This window comes from Leptidea sinapis, chromosome 23 (genome assembly GCF_905404315.1).
Source record: "Leptidea sinapis chromosome 23, ilLepSina1.1, whole genome shotgun sequence".
Taxonomy (NCBI): domain Eukaryota; kingdom Metazoa; phylum Arthropoda; class Insecta; order Lepidoptera; family Pieridae; genus Leptidea; species Leptidea sinapis.
This window is the reverse complement of record NC_066287.1, coordinates 7,417,708-7,433,235: the sequence shown is the minus strand read 5'-3', so window position 1 is coordinate 7,433,235 and position 15,528 is coordinate 7,417,708. Positions and strand designations below refer to the sequence as shown.

The following is a 15,528-nucleotide window of genomic DNA, read 5'->3' as shown; positions in this document are numbered from 1 at the left end:
TTTGAATTTTCACTTTGATCATTTTTCATTAAACAAAGTATCTGGATAGATTTTCTTAATAAAATTAGTCTTATAACTCCCACAAAAAACGTTACATCTGTGTCGGATTTAAGCCGGGGCAGAAAAACTATTTCGAGCCGAGACAAAAAAAAATATTCTGGTACTTATAACTAGACACATGAAAATCTTTTATAAAAGTTTAGAATAGTTTGTAATCTTATATTATAGTTAAAAATAATTCAAGTCCTGCATCGTCCATGAATTTTGGTATATCAATTTAAAAATAACAAATTATTTAGATTTGAAAGAGCGACATCTCAAGTCAATTCCTAATATGCAAATATTGTGGTTGAGCAGGTTATCAACTGTAAAGTAGATCCTATAGATGGAGCCACAACCTGAGAGTTGAACAAGACTTATCAAGATTTACGAACAATGTGTCACTCGAACGGTTGGCTCAAGACGGCCCCGAGGGACTACGAGAGGCGCGAATTTTGAGTCCCGTATTGTCCATGAATAATGGCACTTAAAAAGTAAATTGGTATACTTCTGGGATAAGTAAGTAATGGAAACAAGAAAAGGTAAAATAATTTATTTAAAGGCATCCTGGCTGAGCAATTATTGTCATTTATCTGGCTCGCAGCAAGGCAACACTGGCTCCACGTGCTCGCACGCAAAGGCTACATCCTCAGGCTTCCTCGGGGCGCAGGGACCGCCTGTAGACTCGGAGACCAGACAGGTGCTGACTGGAGCGTCTGGTCTTAACATTTTCGGGTGATCAGCTATTCGCGCTGCCGCTGGAGATATTTCAGGAACATCACGCCGCATATTCTTCACGTTATCATAGGCATCCGACGCTAGCCGCATATATTCAGGAACCTGCAATTTGAAAGACCATTCTTATAGAGTAGGAAAATGCATTCTCTTGCTCTCGTGCGTCCGTTTTACCATGCTAGGTGGTACAATATATCGAGTGCCTAAAATTGTCCTACAGCAAATTTGTACAGAACATTAATACGTTTTTAGTAATAGTAATACGATTTAAAATAATAAAAAATTACATAGAAAAAAAAAACTACATAGTAGGTCTCGGTCAAACAAATTTTCGGTGGATGTTTGATGACACATTATACCACTTTGGAAGTGTCTCTCATGCAAACTATTCAGTTTAGAAAAAATTATATTAGAAATCCCCACACGTATGGGTATGATGAAAAAACATTTTTGAGTTTCAGTTCTAAGTATGGGAAACCCCCAAAACTTTTTGTTTTTTTTTTCTATTTTTGTGTGACAATCGTAATGCCGTTCGTCGTTTTGTATCGTGTTTCATAATTTGTAATATTATGTAAGTACTGGATTGACAAACTGTGTGATTTCTATCAGGTAAAATTGATATTTGTAGAAAACGAGTGGTCTAAGTGATTTAATAAATTACTTAGACCACTAAATTAAAGTTTTTATAAATTTATTCATTTTGAGGCCACTCTTTTTCTACAAAACTTATTAATTTTAAATGTTTGAAATTATAATGTTAGTTTTGTTAAAATGTAAATTATATTAAAAACAATAAAATAATATCAAAAAAATCTCAATATATAAAAACTTTAGATATTGAGAGAAATATAGTCCAATACATAAAATTTATTCAATTTTTTTTTTATGAAATTTTTCATATTTAAAACGCATCTTAACATGATTCATATTATATGGCATTCAACACCGAAATAAATAATAATAATAACTTTATTTCCCAAACATTACAATAATTAATAATAGTTAGAAGTTACAAGTTACAAATAGTTCTAAATTATATTATTAATTATTTACATACAAAACAGGGAGCAAAGACAACTAAACTAGTATGAACTGTGTTTCAGCTGTCAGTGACTTCTCGGTACAAGACATCATTACCTACATAGTCAATCAAATTATCAAAATCAGATAAAATAAAATAAAAAATACTATCTAAATACAAAAGTGAGATTTAAATAAAATAAAACTATAACTTCTAAGAATGTGTGTGTATGTGTGTGAGTGTGTGTGTGTGTGAGTGAGTGTGTGTGTGTGAGAGTGTGTGTGTGTGTGAGTGTGTGTGTGTTTAGATATGTTATTATGATTTGTTTATATTTATTAAGTTGTTTTATTGTGTAAGTATAGTATAGCCATTGTTATAAAATCTATTTGATTTAAAGGAATGGCCTTTGAGTTTCTTGCATATTCCTCTCATTAGCTCTACTTGTACCGAATATGGCCGATTCAGTACCTAATATAAATTAATTATTCACAATGACGATTCAAAATCGCCTAGTTTTAACCTATTTGAAATTTCTTCATATATTTATGATCAGATCGGGAATGCACTACTGAAAAGGGATTGGGTCAAGAATATCACGAAAATGGACCAGCTTAGATTAGGTACTAATGCTTGACTAAACCGTATACAAAATAGACGTCGAATTGCGAAAAATAGCCCGCAAATTTATGAAAATTATTGTTACAAAAAAAAACTCCGTTTGTCGTATCACCGCTTTTCGATAACACTTTCCTTAAAGCGTCGCCTAGTATCGCAATACTGGGCTTAAAAATTTGGAGCGATTGCCAATTCCGCGCTCATCTGAAGGGCAAAGCCAAATTGGCTTCGGAGAAGCTTCTATACTTCAATATTTCAAGCCGACCCACATTCTAGCGCTCTACAAAGCGCAGGTCCGGGCACATATGGAGTATTGCTGTCATCTCTGGTCTTGTGCACCCCAGTATCAGCTTGATAAATTTGACCACTTGCAACACAGAGCAGAATTGTCGGGGACCCAGCGCTATGTGAACGGCTGGATAACTTGGCGTTGCGTAGAGACGTCGCTTCATTGTGTGTCTTCTACCGCATTTAACACGGGGAGTGTTCGACCACCTTCGCACGACACGCCACAAATTAGGATATCACCCCCACAGTGCGGTTTTCAAGGAGCTTTCATCCACGTACTACAAAGCTGTGGAATGAACTTCCTTTTGCAGTGTTTCCGGGACGATACAGCATGGGTATCTTAAAAAAAGTGCGTACACCTTCCTTAAAGGCCAGCAGCGCTCCTGTGATTCCTCTGGTATTTCAACCGTACGCTCCTTTGTCCTCCTTTTCCATAAAAAAAATAATACATACTTATATTTATTTAAATCGCCTTTCTCAATATTAATCGGTGTTGGTACCCACTAGTTTAGGACCAATAAGAGTTCCTTCTTTAGGGTGAGTGTAGTGAGTTCGCCGTTACGCCCAGTCTAGCACTACAATTTGCGCTCGTAGTGTGCAGCTTGACAGGGAGGGGTGCTGTAGTATGCATTGTTTTAGCTTTATTACAAGTTAAAGATACCTAATTGCCTTTAATAACATATTGTATCCAGTATCATTCTGGAACGCCTCAAGTGATAAAAACCGTCCCTTGCGTATGTATTTCTGTAATTAGCTTATGATCTCTTATATATTTTTAAGTTTGTTTGGTACACGCAATATTAAAGAGTGTTAGTCTGTCAATTTAAAATATTTGATGTGATAGGGAGAAGCGGGGAAAATGTAGGTCTACGATGTCTGCCAACCTCCTCGGCCTGTTATTGTAAGGTGGAACTTACCGCCTTACAATCGACGTCGTAAGTTCCGAGATAGCCTGGAAGATGTGGCTTCTCGACCACCTCCTCGCCGGTCGCATTCTGTGCCTGTTCGCTCGGTATTATCTCGTACGCGCATTCATCTCGAGCGCGTCTCTCCGCACGTTCTTGTGTGTCCTAATTTGAAGAAATCATTAATGCTAGCAGTTTACCAGTGGGAGGACCTTTCCACAGGAGGCCTGCTAGATTATGGGCCACAACGGCGCCTATTTCTGCCGTGAAGCAGTAACGTGTAAGCATTACTATGTTTCGGTCTGAAGGGCGCCGTAGCTAGTGAAATTACTGGGCAAATACGACTTTTTTGTGTGATTCCTCTGGTATTGCAAGAGAGCAGACTGCAGGGGCCATATTTTGTATAAAAAAAAGAAGCTCGCTCAGTTTCTTGCGCCCGTTCCTCTAAGGTCTGAGGCATACTTTTTCGGGGTGGTAATTTTTGACTTTCATTAGTTGATATGATATCCTATTTTGAATAAAAATATTTGAATTAGAATAGGTTATCAAAAGCTCACCTCTGGCTTGAGGTGTTCACAGAAGTCTTCATCATCATCATAATGCGGCTGCTGTCCGGGAGGGTAGACTGGCTTTACCCTGGGTGTCTCCCGGTGCCCATCAGCCGCTGGTCCAGTGAAACAAACCACCTTTTGTTCATCATCTTTCGATGCACCAGACTTCAGTATACCCTTCAATGGGACCACGTTGTCACATGTGGGTTTGCTGAAATAAAGTGATACAGATTATTATTATTATTATAGTTATTTATGCATGTTTACGATTTCGTAGAGAAGAATACTTAAGTGCGGGGAGAACAATCAAGGGGCAGTGCAGCCGATATTAATACCATCTTTGTGCTGCAGAAGAGGGCTATTCGCGCTATTTATAAACCTATGTCCTAAAGAATTGTTAAGAGAAAAATTTCAAGAAATAAACATTTTGACTGTTGCTTCTCAATATATTCTTGATAATGTTAATAATGTCCATGGGTGGTCTTCACCACTCCCCATCCCGTGGGCTTCTTGCCCGCTTGCCCCCTCTTATATAAAAATTTCTTTACTTTAAACTAGGTACTCTCTAATACATTAAAATCATGACCTATACTCGTATAAAAATATCACATACCATAAGGAAACATTTTTTCTATTCTCATACTTTGTAGATATTTAAAGTCCACACCGAGCATTTGATCATAACTTATGCGTCAATATTGATTTATGATCGCCTTATATAGATATAATTTATTATGCTAAGGCCATGTTAAGCTAAATGGTCAGGTTATGGTTGATGCGAATACGATCAAGGCAATCCTATTAATTTCCAAGACAATCATATATTGCTTAGGTATATAGCAGCTTATAATTAGTGTTATTGCCTATTATATACAAGTACATTATAATTGAGTTGATTTAAAATTGAAATTACGTTACGGGATCGTGTTTAATTCACAACTTATTAAGCACCTTATCAATGGCTGTATGTACCCTGCGGTTTTTCCCGTGTGAAAAATAAGAAGTGCTTGATAACTTCTTTGTAGAATCATCATCAGCCGGAAGAAATTCACTGCTGCACAAAGCCAAAGATCTTCACGACCATCAGCCCTGCGCTGCCCTCATCCAACGTATTCCGGCGATCTTGACCATCATCGGTCGATCTGTTGGGGGGCCTACCAAGACTAAGTCTTCCGGTATATAGTTGGCAGTCAAGGACTTTTCTGTTCCAATTACCATCTGTCCGTCGAATTATGTGGCCTGCCCACTGCCACTTCAGTTTCGAAATCATTTGTGCTATGGTGGTGACTTTGGTTCTCCTACGGATTTCCTAATTTGTGATTCGATCTTACAGAGAAACTCCAAGCAAAGACCTCTCCATTGCCTTCTGGTCGACCATGGGCTTTCTTATCAGGCCCATAGTAAGCGACCACGTCTGAGTACCGTGTCATCACTGGCAACACACACTGGTTGAAAACCTTCGTCTTCAGACACTGTGGTATTTGTGACGATAAGATTTAAGCTTTAAGCTTCCCGAATAAGCACATTTATTTAGAGAAGGAAAAAGAAGCCTTCATTCGAACTCGGTTATCAAAATTAACAAACCGAAAAGCGTGTGTCTAAATACGGAAACTTATGTAACTTTGAAAGTAAGAAGCATATTAGTATTTCGTTTAAATTTAGTAGAAAAAAGTTTAAGCAGTTAATTTAGTAGAAAAAGCAAGGACGTATGTATACGTCCTTGCTTTTATTCAAGTTGATTATTAAAATTACGGACCGACATACAGAAACAGCTTATAGTTACTATTTCTCGGAACTACCTAAATACAATTAATTTAATCCGCGCTAATATTTTTATTAAAATAGTTATTTAAGCTTACTTTAATGATCACTATATTTCTGTCAGTCACTTCACGATCACGGCTTTTCAGTGTTAGGAAAACCGGGAAATCATCGAAAGCCCACAACATGGAGGATGTATATTTTTTTTTAAAGTGACGGTACAAACGCTGTCCCATATTCCATATATCTTCTGTTACAAAATATTCTAAGGCGTAATGCAATGCGATAGCCCCGCTCACATAGATCTGCTATCGTAACTTGTATCTACTTAAGATGGTCCGTCTTCTTGACGACAATTCTGGACTAATCCTTACTTGCTTGACTTAGTGACCTTACTTGCTAGACTAGGGTTCCCGGATTCAAAACCCGGAAAACAAATGTTTATAATATGTTTATTCTTTGGTCATAGATGAATATTATATAATGACTCATAGGCTACGTTTAGTCTGAAACTAGATTATTTATTTTTAGATAGGTGCTACCTGTGTAAAGCATATCTGAGCGTGTCATCGTAGCTGATGTGGTCAGTCGTCATCGGCGGCGTCGACGGCCGCGGTGGCGTGGCGCTGCCCTCCACCACGTTGAGGGCGGTCAGGCAGCGCTCCATGGCGTTGGGTTCAGCCACGGCAGCCTGACCGATCTTCGCCAGCTGGGCTCGAGTCTCTGCCGCTTGCTCCTCGCGCACTGCTTCCTGCAAATAACACAGATAGTATTTTCTTTTATCTACACCCATTATATGAATCCTTTATAAAATATTCTGAAGCAGTTAGCTTACTGCTAACATTAAAGAAGCCAGTTCTAGTAACCATTACATCATCCAAACGAGTGTTGTAATGAAATTCAGTATCACATTATATCATCCGTTTTTCATTACAACACTCGTTTGGATGATGTAATGGTTACTAGAAAAAAGACATGATATAATGTTGAAAACGGATAATATAATATTGTAGGTACTGAATTTCATTACAACACTCGTTTGGATGATGTAATGGTTACTAGAAAAAAGACATGATATAATGTTGGAAACGGATGATATAATGCTGTACTGAATTTCATTGTCAAGTCTTGTATGCAACTGTTGGTAATTAGGTATTAAAACACACATTTGATACTTTTATCATAAAAAGATAAACCCACATTCGTGTTTTAATACCACTTATTACACAACAGTTGCATAAATAACTATGATTAACGCGAGTGTTACACATTTAAATAAAACAATTTTTATAAGATTAAACGCCAGTTGCAGAAAGCACCCTTAAAGTTTCATTAAATATAATACCGCAACTTTCTTTTTTATTTTGACCGTCAAAGATAGCATGTGATATGACTAAACATTAACATTAAATATACTATTCTGCAACTGGCGGTAAAACGAGTGTAAAATAGAAACTGCGTTTTTAAATTAGATTTTTGCGTGAAAGTTACATCTTAATTATTATTTTAGTTACCTATACGTTTCGTGACCTTTCCAGATCACGTTTTCAAAACACAGTTAGAATTAAACGCGTTTCAATCCTTTAAAACTTTTTTAATTTAATAACACAGATTTTTGTGCCTCATAAATATATCTTAAAATTACTTATTACATCTGTCATCGAACGAGTTTTTTTTGCATCCTTACAGGTCATCTAATGGTTAGAGATCGCAGCTACCTATTATCACTTGCAACAGTAGAAGAAGTACAATGGACTTGCACGCTTTATAGGTGAGGGTGTTTATTGAAGGTGCCCATGCCGTATCGACCTGGAAACACGGCGAAAGAAAATTCTATGTAAACATTTACGTACGATAGTTTACTTTAACATTGAAAACGCCGTCCACCCCGAACTTGTAAAAACTCAACAGACTGCACTCCGCGGCCCACTGTTGAACGTGGGGTTTATGGTGCTAAACTTTCTTAACTTATCACTTTTTATTGACATTTTATCTTACGGCCGTATTAAATATCCGTTATTTTAAAATTTTATATTAAAACTATACTTACTTTATGTCATCAGTCAATCGACTCTGAATCTTTATTGTATAATTTTCTAGTCCTTAAAGTACCTATAGCAAAAGGTATACGAAAAGTATCTGTCACATTGATTCAAATGCCCCATTGTAGGATTAAATATCTACTATCCAATGCTTTGAGTAATGAAACGACTGGAATCCATCCCACTTCTGATGTTAGAAGTTGAAGTTTGAAGAAAATTGAGCCATCATTAATCCCGATTCTGATTAAACTGAAAAAGAGTGAAAATATCCTACTTCTAATTCATCCTTCAGGTTTCCTTCCCTCATGTGGTAGTTGCGGACGTTGTCGATGACCTCCTGAGGGAACTTCTCTGGATTGGCACTCATGTATCGATAAACGAACAGGTCGCATCCAATTATCTTGAACTTATGTTTAAACACTGGAATTATTGCACCTGCAATTATAATGTTTGTTAATGTTATTTTAGATCAGTCAAAATAGGTATCAGGTTCACCGTGGTACATGGTATTCACCTGATACCTAGGTAACAATGAAAATGTTTAGAAAAGTAAAACGGCCTAATGTAGAAAGTTGCCAATACTTTTATTGTTTTTCGAAATAATCTCCGTTCCTCTCTACACGTCGTCGCAATCGATGGAACCACTGAGAAAAGCAGTGGGCCCATTCTTCCTTAGGGGTCTCTTCTATGGCATTTTCGTACGCTTTCACCGCATCTTCAGGGCTCGTAAAGCGAATACCTCGAAATTTATCTTTAGTTCGGTAATAAATAAAAGTCGCAGGGCGCCAGGTCAGGACTGTATAGCGGATGACTCATTATCTCGACGCAAAACGGACTGTTGAATATTTGACACCTGCAAAGTCAAATATTCAACAGTCCGTTTTGCGGAGTGCGCTGAAGCATTGTCGTTGTGAAGGAGGATCCTGCTTCGAGGGCGCTGCTGTCGAATTTTTTCCAAGACGATAAGCAAATAGCGATTGACATACCAGTCTGCAGTAACAGTCCTTCCATTATCTAGCACAACTGTCACCAAATGACCTTTCCGACCAAAGAATGAGGCAATCATCTTTTTTTCCTTGACTTCTTTCTTTACCTTAGTTGGCCGATCCTCGAAAGTAAACACCCACTGAGCTGATTGTCTTTTGGTTTCGGGTTCGTAGCAATATATCCAGCTTTCATCACCTGTCAAATACAGCATTTAAGTCACCGCCGTTGAACTTATCTATCAATTGGTGACACCAGTCCATGCGAAGGTGTTTCAGGACGTCCGTTAAAGTATGGGGAATCCATCTGGTACAAAGCTTCCTGACGCCTTAATATTCGTGTAATATTTTTTGAACATGACTCATACCAATGCCTAGGCTTGCCCGTATCCGCTGATAGGTCACTCTCTTATCTTCGCCTATCATGCGTCGCACAGCACTGATGTTATCTTCAGTAGTCGCTATTAAAGGACGTCCCTCACGCGGATCATCATTGAGATTGCTACGTCCACGCTTAAATTCGTTGAACCAATTGTAAATAGTGGCACGAGATGGTGCTTCATTAAGAAATGCGAATCTCAGCCTATCATAGCTTTGTTGTTGAGTAAGCCCACAACAAAAGTCATAATAAATCATTGACCAAGAATTTTCTCGCGTTCCGTTCATTTTCACGTGTAACAAGAGCTTTAGATTTGCCGCCAATTCTCAAAAACAAATGACAAATGAATACAATACACTACATTAGGTTACCAAAGAGTTCTAAAATTGAAAATCAAAAAAAGTTTTCACTAGCAATGTTCCTAACTGACCAGTTCTAAACATTTTCAGTGTTACCCACGTAGTAGCCTAGCGGAACCCTCTAAGATAAAAGCGATTGTATGAAACGTGCAGTCATAGATTGACAGATGACGGTTATAATCTTGTAAAAACGGAGATAGCCGAAATCCACTACATTTTAAGCAACTGTTCGCTTTAAAACTTAGCCGGATTATACTTCGTCGCTTTAATAATGTAATTAGTATTTCAAACTTATGCCAAATCACTGCACATTTCATACTAAACTAATTTTCACTTCCAAGTGACCCGTATATATGATCGTTTGTCTTCTTCTTCCATAAAAAAAGAGTTTTTTGTAGGTAGGTGAAGCACTAAAAGGAGTATTGACAAAAAGCGGTGATACCGTCGGCCGTATTAATTATGGCAAGAACAGTGTTGTCACTCTTTGCACAAATGTATATATTAACTGCCTTATTCATAATAAAACGCTTTTCGAAGGTATAAAGCTATATTAGTTAAAAGGTGTTTTAAGCCTATCGAACGTTCGATAAAATTCCTTATTCATATTCGTTAGATAAATTTCCCATAACTAACACGTCTCTATAGTATGTTGCCATTTCGTACAAAAAAAACATGATTTTAAATATTTTAATGAGGAACTGTCAATGGAAACAGACATCTTTTCAATGTCAATGGCTTGTCAGTTGCCAAAAGTCGATGTCAAAATAATTTCAAACTACAAAAATCAAATTTTTTGAAGTCTGTCGGTTGTCAATCTATGCCGGATATCCAACAACTTTGAGCGGGAAGCTATTTATCACATTATTTAACGAACAGCTGATCGATGTCGGCCATGTTTTTTTGCGTTCGAGTGCTTAAAATAGGTTTATAGAGGGGTCCTAGTTACTATATATGCTATAAGTCACGTAAGCTTTATCGAAGAGATAATAAGCGCTTTAGCTCTAATATGCGAATATGAATACCAATTTTTAACAAGTGTTTATTAGCGATGTTTTAAATCTCCGCTAAGTTATTATGAATAAGACAGTAAATCTAAACCTTTAAAAACCACACCATAAAAAGTATTGTTGAAAAATCTCATTTGTAACATGTATCTACATATATAAATTTATTAATATATTATGATTTATTAAACTATTAAATGTTTGTATTTTACTATTGAATCTATTTAGTTATCATATTTTTTGCCTTATTTTACTTATTTACACATAATAATATATTTCTTTATGCAAAGCAGGTACGGTGTAGTTTAAATTTTTCTCTGATCGTGTGTTATTCATATTTCAATTTTGTTTGCTTTATTATTCTAAATACTGCTGTTTCTTCTAATTAGGTAAGCCGTGTGTTATGGTTATTTGACATTACAATTAGTACCAACATTCAGTTAAAAGAATAATTTGTAACCTGTTAATATTATATTGTTTTAGTTATTATATATATTTTAAGAAATTGTAATATTATATAATCACATGCAAAATCTTAGTGATGTCACTTTATTATGAAGTTGGTAGTATGGTGACTGTTACTAATTATTAGATGTTAGAACAAACATAATTTATTAAAGAACAAATGTCAATGTGTATTTACAAACTAATATTGAGAGAAAAATATTAATAACTTTGATTGCGGGGGCTTACTAAAGGGTATGTTTTTAATTAATTGTTTTTAAATAAACAACAAAAGAACAATTATTTATAGCGAACAATTAAGAACAAACTACGAACTAACGATATGCGATATTGAAAATTCAAAAATAGAAAATTTTTTTTTGGGGGGCTAAGTTTGTTGAGCCTTATTGTTCTCAGGAGGGGTGGGCCAGACGCCTTATAGTGACGTTTTCAGAATACTATAGTGCCATCTGTTAGTTGGCCCGAAAATGAAAGCTTTGTCAGCTGTCACTCGCTTTGAAACCTTTCAATTTTTCTTTAGTTGTGTCACTCAGTTGGGCCCACTGGTCATAAAATGGCGCCTATTTCTAGCGTTAGCGCATGAATGTAGCTCTCGTTTCCCATTTTGCATATTTACACTACTAAATCTATCCTTTATGTTCAATGTTGTGGCAAAATTAAATAACTAACTCTACGCGCAATTTCAACATGGTTAAAAATTTCAATACCTACATTAAAAAGTAGAGTTAGTTATAATTTCGAGCTTATATTATTATTATTATTATATATAGTTATTTCGGGGCCAATCTCCAGATGGCGCTAGTTTTCAAATAGACAGCTCATAATGCGTAGAGAGGGCTCTCTTTTCCCTATATATTAATATACTCTTTGGTTATTAGGCACTTCTTGTTGGGGCAGTCGAAAGTATCGGACGTGATGGCTGCTGGTCACCCAGTGGGGTGTAGGGCAGTGGCCCTAGTGTTATTTATCATTTCGTACTATGTTTATAGTAGTGATTATAGTGAAATTATTGATTATATATTCTATTCAAGTGAATCGTAGAAGTGTTTTATTATACGCGGTAGACTATAATTGGCTTCGTTTTTGTATTAATAATATGTGAATATTTTGTATTAAGCTGTTGTCAACACTAATAAAATAAAATACTACAGTTAATAGGCTATTTTTAGGGCTGGTGTCATCATCGAAGTATAGCGACATAAAAACAATTTGAATTAAGCCTATATGCTAGTTTACAATTTCACCAACACAATCGCAGTTATGTTATAACTTACCAATGTAAAATTTATCCGGAGTGTAGTAGGTGGGAAAGTTCGGGTCAGAGTCGGGTAATTGTAGTCGCATTGGTTTCAAGAATTTCCCCTCGCGTATGCCGGAGTTTCGTCGCGGTATTTCGCTAATTTTGATAGTGCCGTCGGCGAGGCTGTAGCCAATTACGAACTGTCGGCCTTTGTCCTCTGGGTGGATCCAGTCCATTTCACACAAATAACGGAGATACTAGAAAAAAAAATGTCAAGTTTTGTATAAAATTTATTTTAGTGCCACAATTAATTATATTTTGCTCTTCAAATATGTCAGTTCAGCTCCAAACGTCACAAAATGGGGGTCACTGAAAATCAGTGTTGTTTGTCTCATCTCACGGATACAACTGTAACCGAGTGGACTCCAGATTTGGAAGACCAGTGCCACATTTAGTATTGTTTTTTTTCTTTTGTATTAAGAAAATTAAGTATTAAGATTAAGCGTATATTATTTTGTTTTCATTAACTATTTTTGTGTGAATGTGTCCGTTTTTCTTCCAAAATAAATTCATTTTTCAAATTTTAAGTGAATCTCACATAATTAATTCATGGAAGAAAATTTTTGATTTATATTTAAAAAAATAAAAAAGATGTGATGACTATGTCGAAATCGCTTCATAAAATATTTCGTGCCGAAAATATAAAAATAATAAATTATTATTTTCAACGTTTGTTTTTCTGTATTAATATTTTTCAATGAAACCGATACTGTTAAATTAGTATTGATAATATAAAGTTTTTGTGATGCTGTCAAATACGTTTAATTTATTTGCATAACTTATTTTTATTTGTTTTTTATATTCCTGTGAGTGCCGTATAAGGTAATAAGTCACTATAGATAGAGAAAAAAATAGCAATTTTCCTACAAGGTGAACTGATTCCCTCGGCTATGCCTCGGGCCTACAACGTACAACCAAGTAGGGATCGCTATTATTTTCTCCTGGCGGCGACGTGCGGCGGGTCGTTCCCTTCCCTGAAATGGTCGAGGTAGGCGATGGCTGGTCCATGCGTCATGCTCGTGAACGGGTGCTACTCGTGGTGGCTGGATGATCTTGTTACCGGGAGGTCTGCTTGATGTGTTTTTTATTATTATTATTTCCTTTAAAGTTAAAGTAATTATAATATATTTTATTTTATGAAATGCTCACATAATGCCTCTATTTATTTACGGTATGTGTGGATTGATGCATCTACTATACTCAATAACTCTTGTATTTATAAGTATTAATTTACTTTTTTTTTCTTTTTTTGACTTACTCGTGTAAGCCTTTCAGTTTTTGACGTTTGAGTATTTTTGTTGCGTCACTTTGCATATATTGTAATTGAAATGATTTGTAAAACAATCAAAATATAATCTTGACTTAAAAGAGTGGCAATGAGTGTCTTGCTACTTCTTCTCATTTGCTCAACCCTTTACGAAGTAGCGGTAAATTCAATAAGAAACAATTTTTTTTTTTGACATTCATAAGTGTCATTTCCGTGACCTACATAAATAAAGTGTTTTTCAATTTGAATTTGAATCCTCGGTGAACAATGTATATCATATTTTTTTTGCCCAACGGTAAAAGGGGTTCAATTCTCCCGGACTTCGGAGTTTTGATTTTGAATGCCTGTTTTTTAATTCATTAAGTTTGAATTAATTTTTGTACAATAATTATGATACAATATAACTAAAAAACATTACGGATACAAATAAAGAAAGGTGTACCTACATATCTACAATTAAAAAATATATTTTTGATTTAATTGGACTGGGGCTGCGGGGCAATCAACGGAGAACAAATTAATTAGTCTAATAGCATTAGAACTCTACCGTCATAATATATGCAAAGTTACTCGAGTCCTGAGAGAAAGGGGACATTTCCTTTATCTTTTCATTGGCTTCACTGCGACCGCTTAGACTGTTGCCATCGTTCATAAAAAAACATAACAACCATTTATTTTTTTATATAAAAAAATGACTTTTTAGGGAAGGTAAATTACTACTATCGCTTTGCAAACAAATTAATGATACTTTGAAAGAAAAGAGTCGGCGAAAGAAACTGCTGCTGCTGCTGCTGCTATTTGCACTGTTAAAAATACATAATAAAATAGAAACTATTATTGGAAAATATTTTAATATATCGTCATTTATAATAATTACGCTACATACCTATTTTAAGAGAACTGAAATTAAGCAGTTTTAAACTCATCAAAAAAGTTTGATATTTTGTAAGACCCCCATGATATATTATTTAAAAAAGAAAAAATCTAGACTCAGCTACGTATTGTACACCTCTTTAAAAAAAAAACAAATAATACCGCAAAAATACAAAAAAATAATTTCACTAACAAGTTAAGTTATATGTATGAGATGTATAGGATTTTTCAAACGAAAAGGCGCCATTTTCCCTATCGCCATTTTATGATAAGGTTATGATTATACAGGCAGGTGTCATGGTAACCTATCAAAAATAAGTAACCATTCCAGAGATAAAGAAAAAGACGTTATTTATCCTTGATGGATATGGTATCGACATAATAATTGGTTTGTTAAAACGTCGCGTCTTTCGCGAATCTAGATTCCACTATCAAATGTTTCGGATCATAACACCTGTCAGTGTCAAAAGTAGCCGCCATTTTGCGTAATTAATATACAGTATCAATATTTATTTTGAAATGATCAGGTTTCTAGCCAAAAAACTCAGTAAAGTTAGAAAGACGAAATAGCAAATACAATACGGTTCTGTACTTATTTTATCATCTTTTTGTATTGTATTGATTCTAAAAAAGCACCAGGGATTTTTTTTTAAGGATTTCTCTTATTACGCCAAAGATGAATCTTCTTGCGTGCGCACTTAAGTACACACACACTTTTTATTTTAAACATATATTATGGTTTATGACTTCCAAAAGGTTTTTAATTCAAGCACTTTCTTTTGTTTTCTTCTTAAGAACGTATATTTTGCTGAATAAAAGTCAAATTATAAAATCCAACAATATTTAGAACAAAAATTTTGTGAAATCCAGCGACCGCTTTTATGATAGTCAACAAAAGTAAAAACAATATTCAATCTCAATGAAAACTAAAATATCAGTAA

The 15,528-nt window shown here is 35.4% G+C and overlaps 1 protein-coding gene across 1 annotated transcript in view; it reads right to left on the bottom strand.

Moving 5' to 3' along the window:
• Positions 1-576: 576 nt before the first annotated feature.
• Positions 577-15,528, bottom strand: part of LOC126971157 (EF-hand domain-containing protein 1-like) — a 70,011-nt gene continuing 55,059 nt past the window's right edge. Inside the window, exons 11-16 of the mRNA XM_050817310.1 lie at positions 12,422-12,644; positions 8,232-8,392; positions 6,458-6,666; positions 4,161-4,365; positions 3,616-3,768; positions 577-879 (exon numbers count right to left, since the gene is read on the bottom strand). Of these exons, the coding sequence (XP_050673267.1) occupies positions 625-879; positions 3,616-3,768; positions 4,161-4,365; positions 6,458-6,666; positions 8,232-8,392; positions 12,422-12,644 (1,206 nt within the window). The 3' untranslated portion in view covers positions 577-624. The remainder of the gene's footprint in view (positions 880-3,615; positions 3,769-4,160; positions 4,366-6,457; positions 6,667-8,231; positions 8,393-12,421; positions 12,645-15,528) is intronic.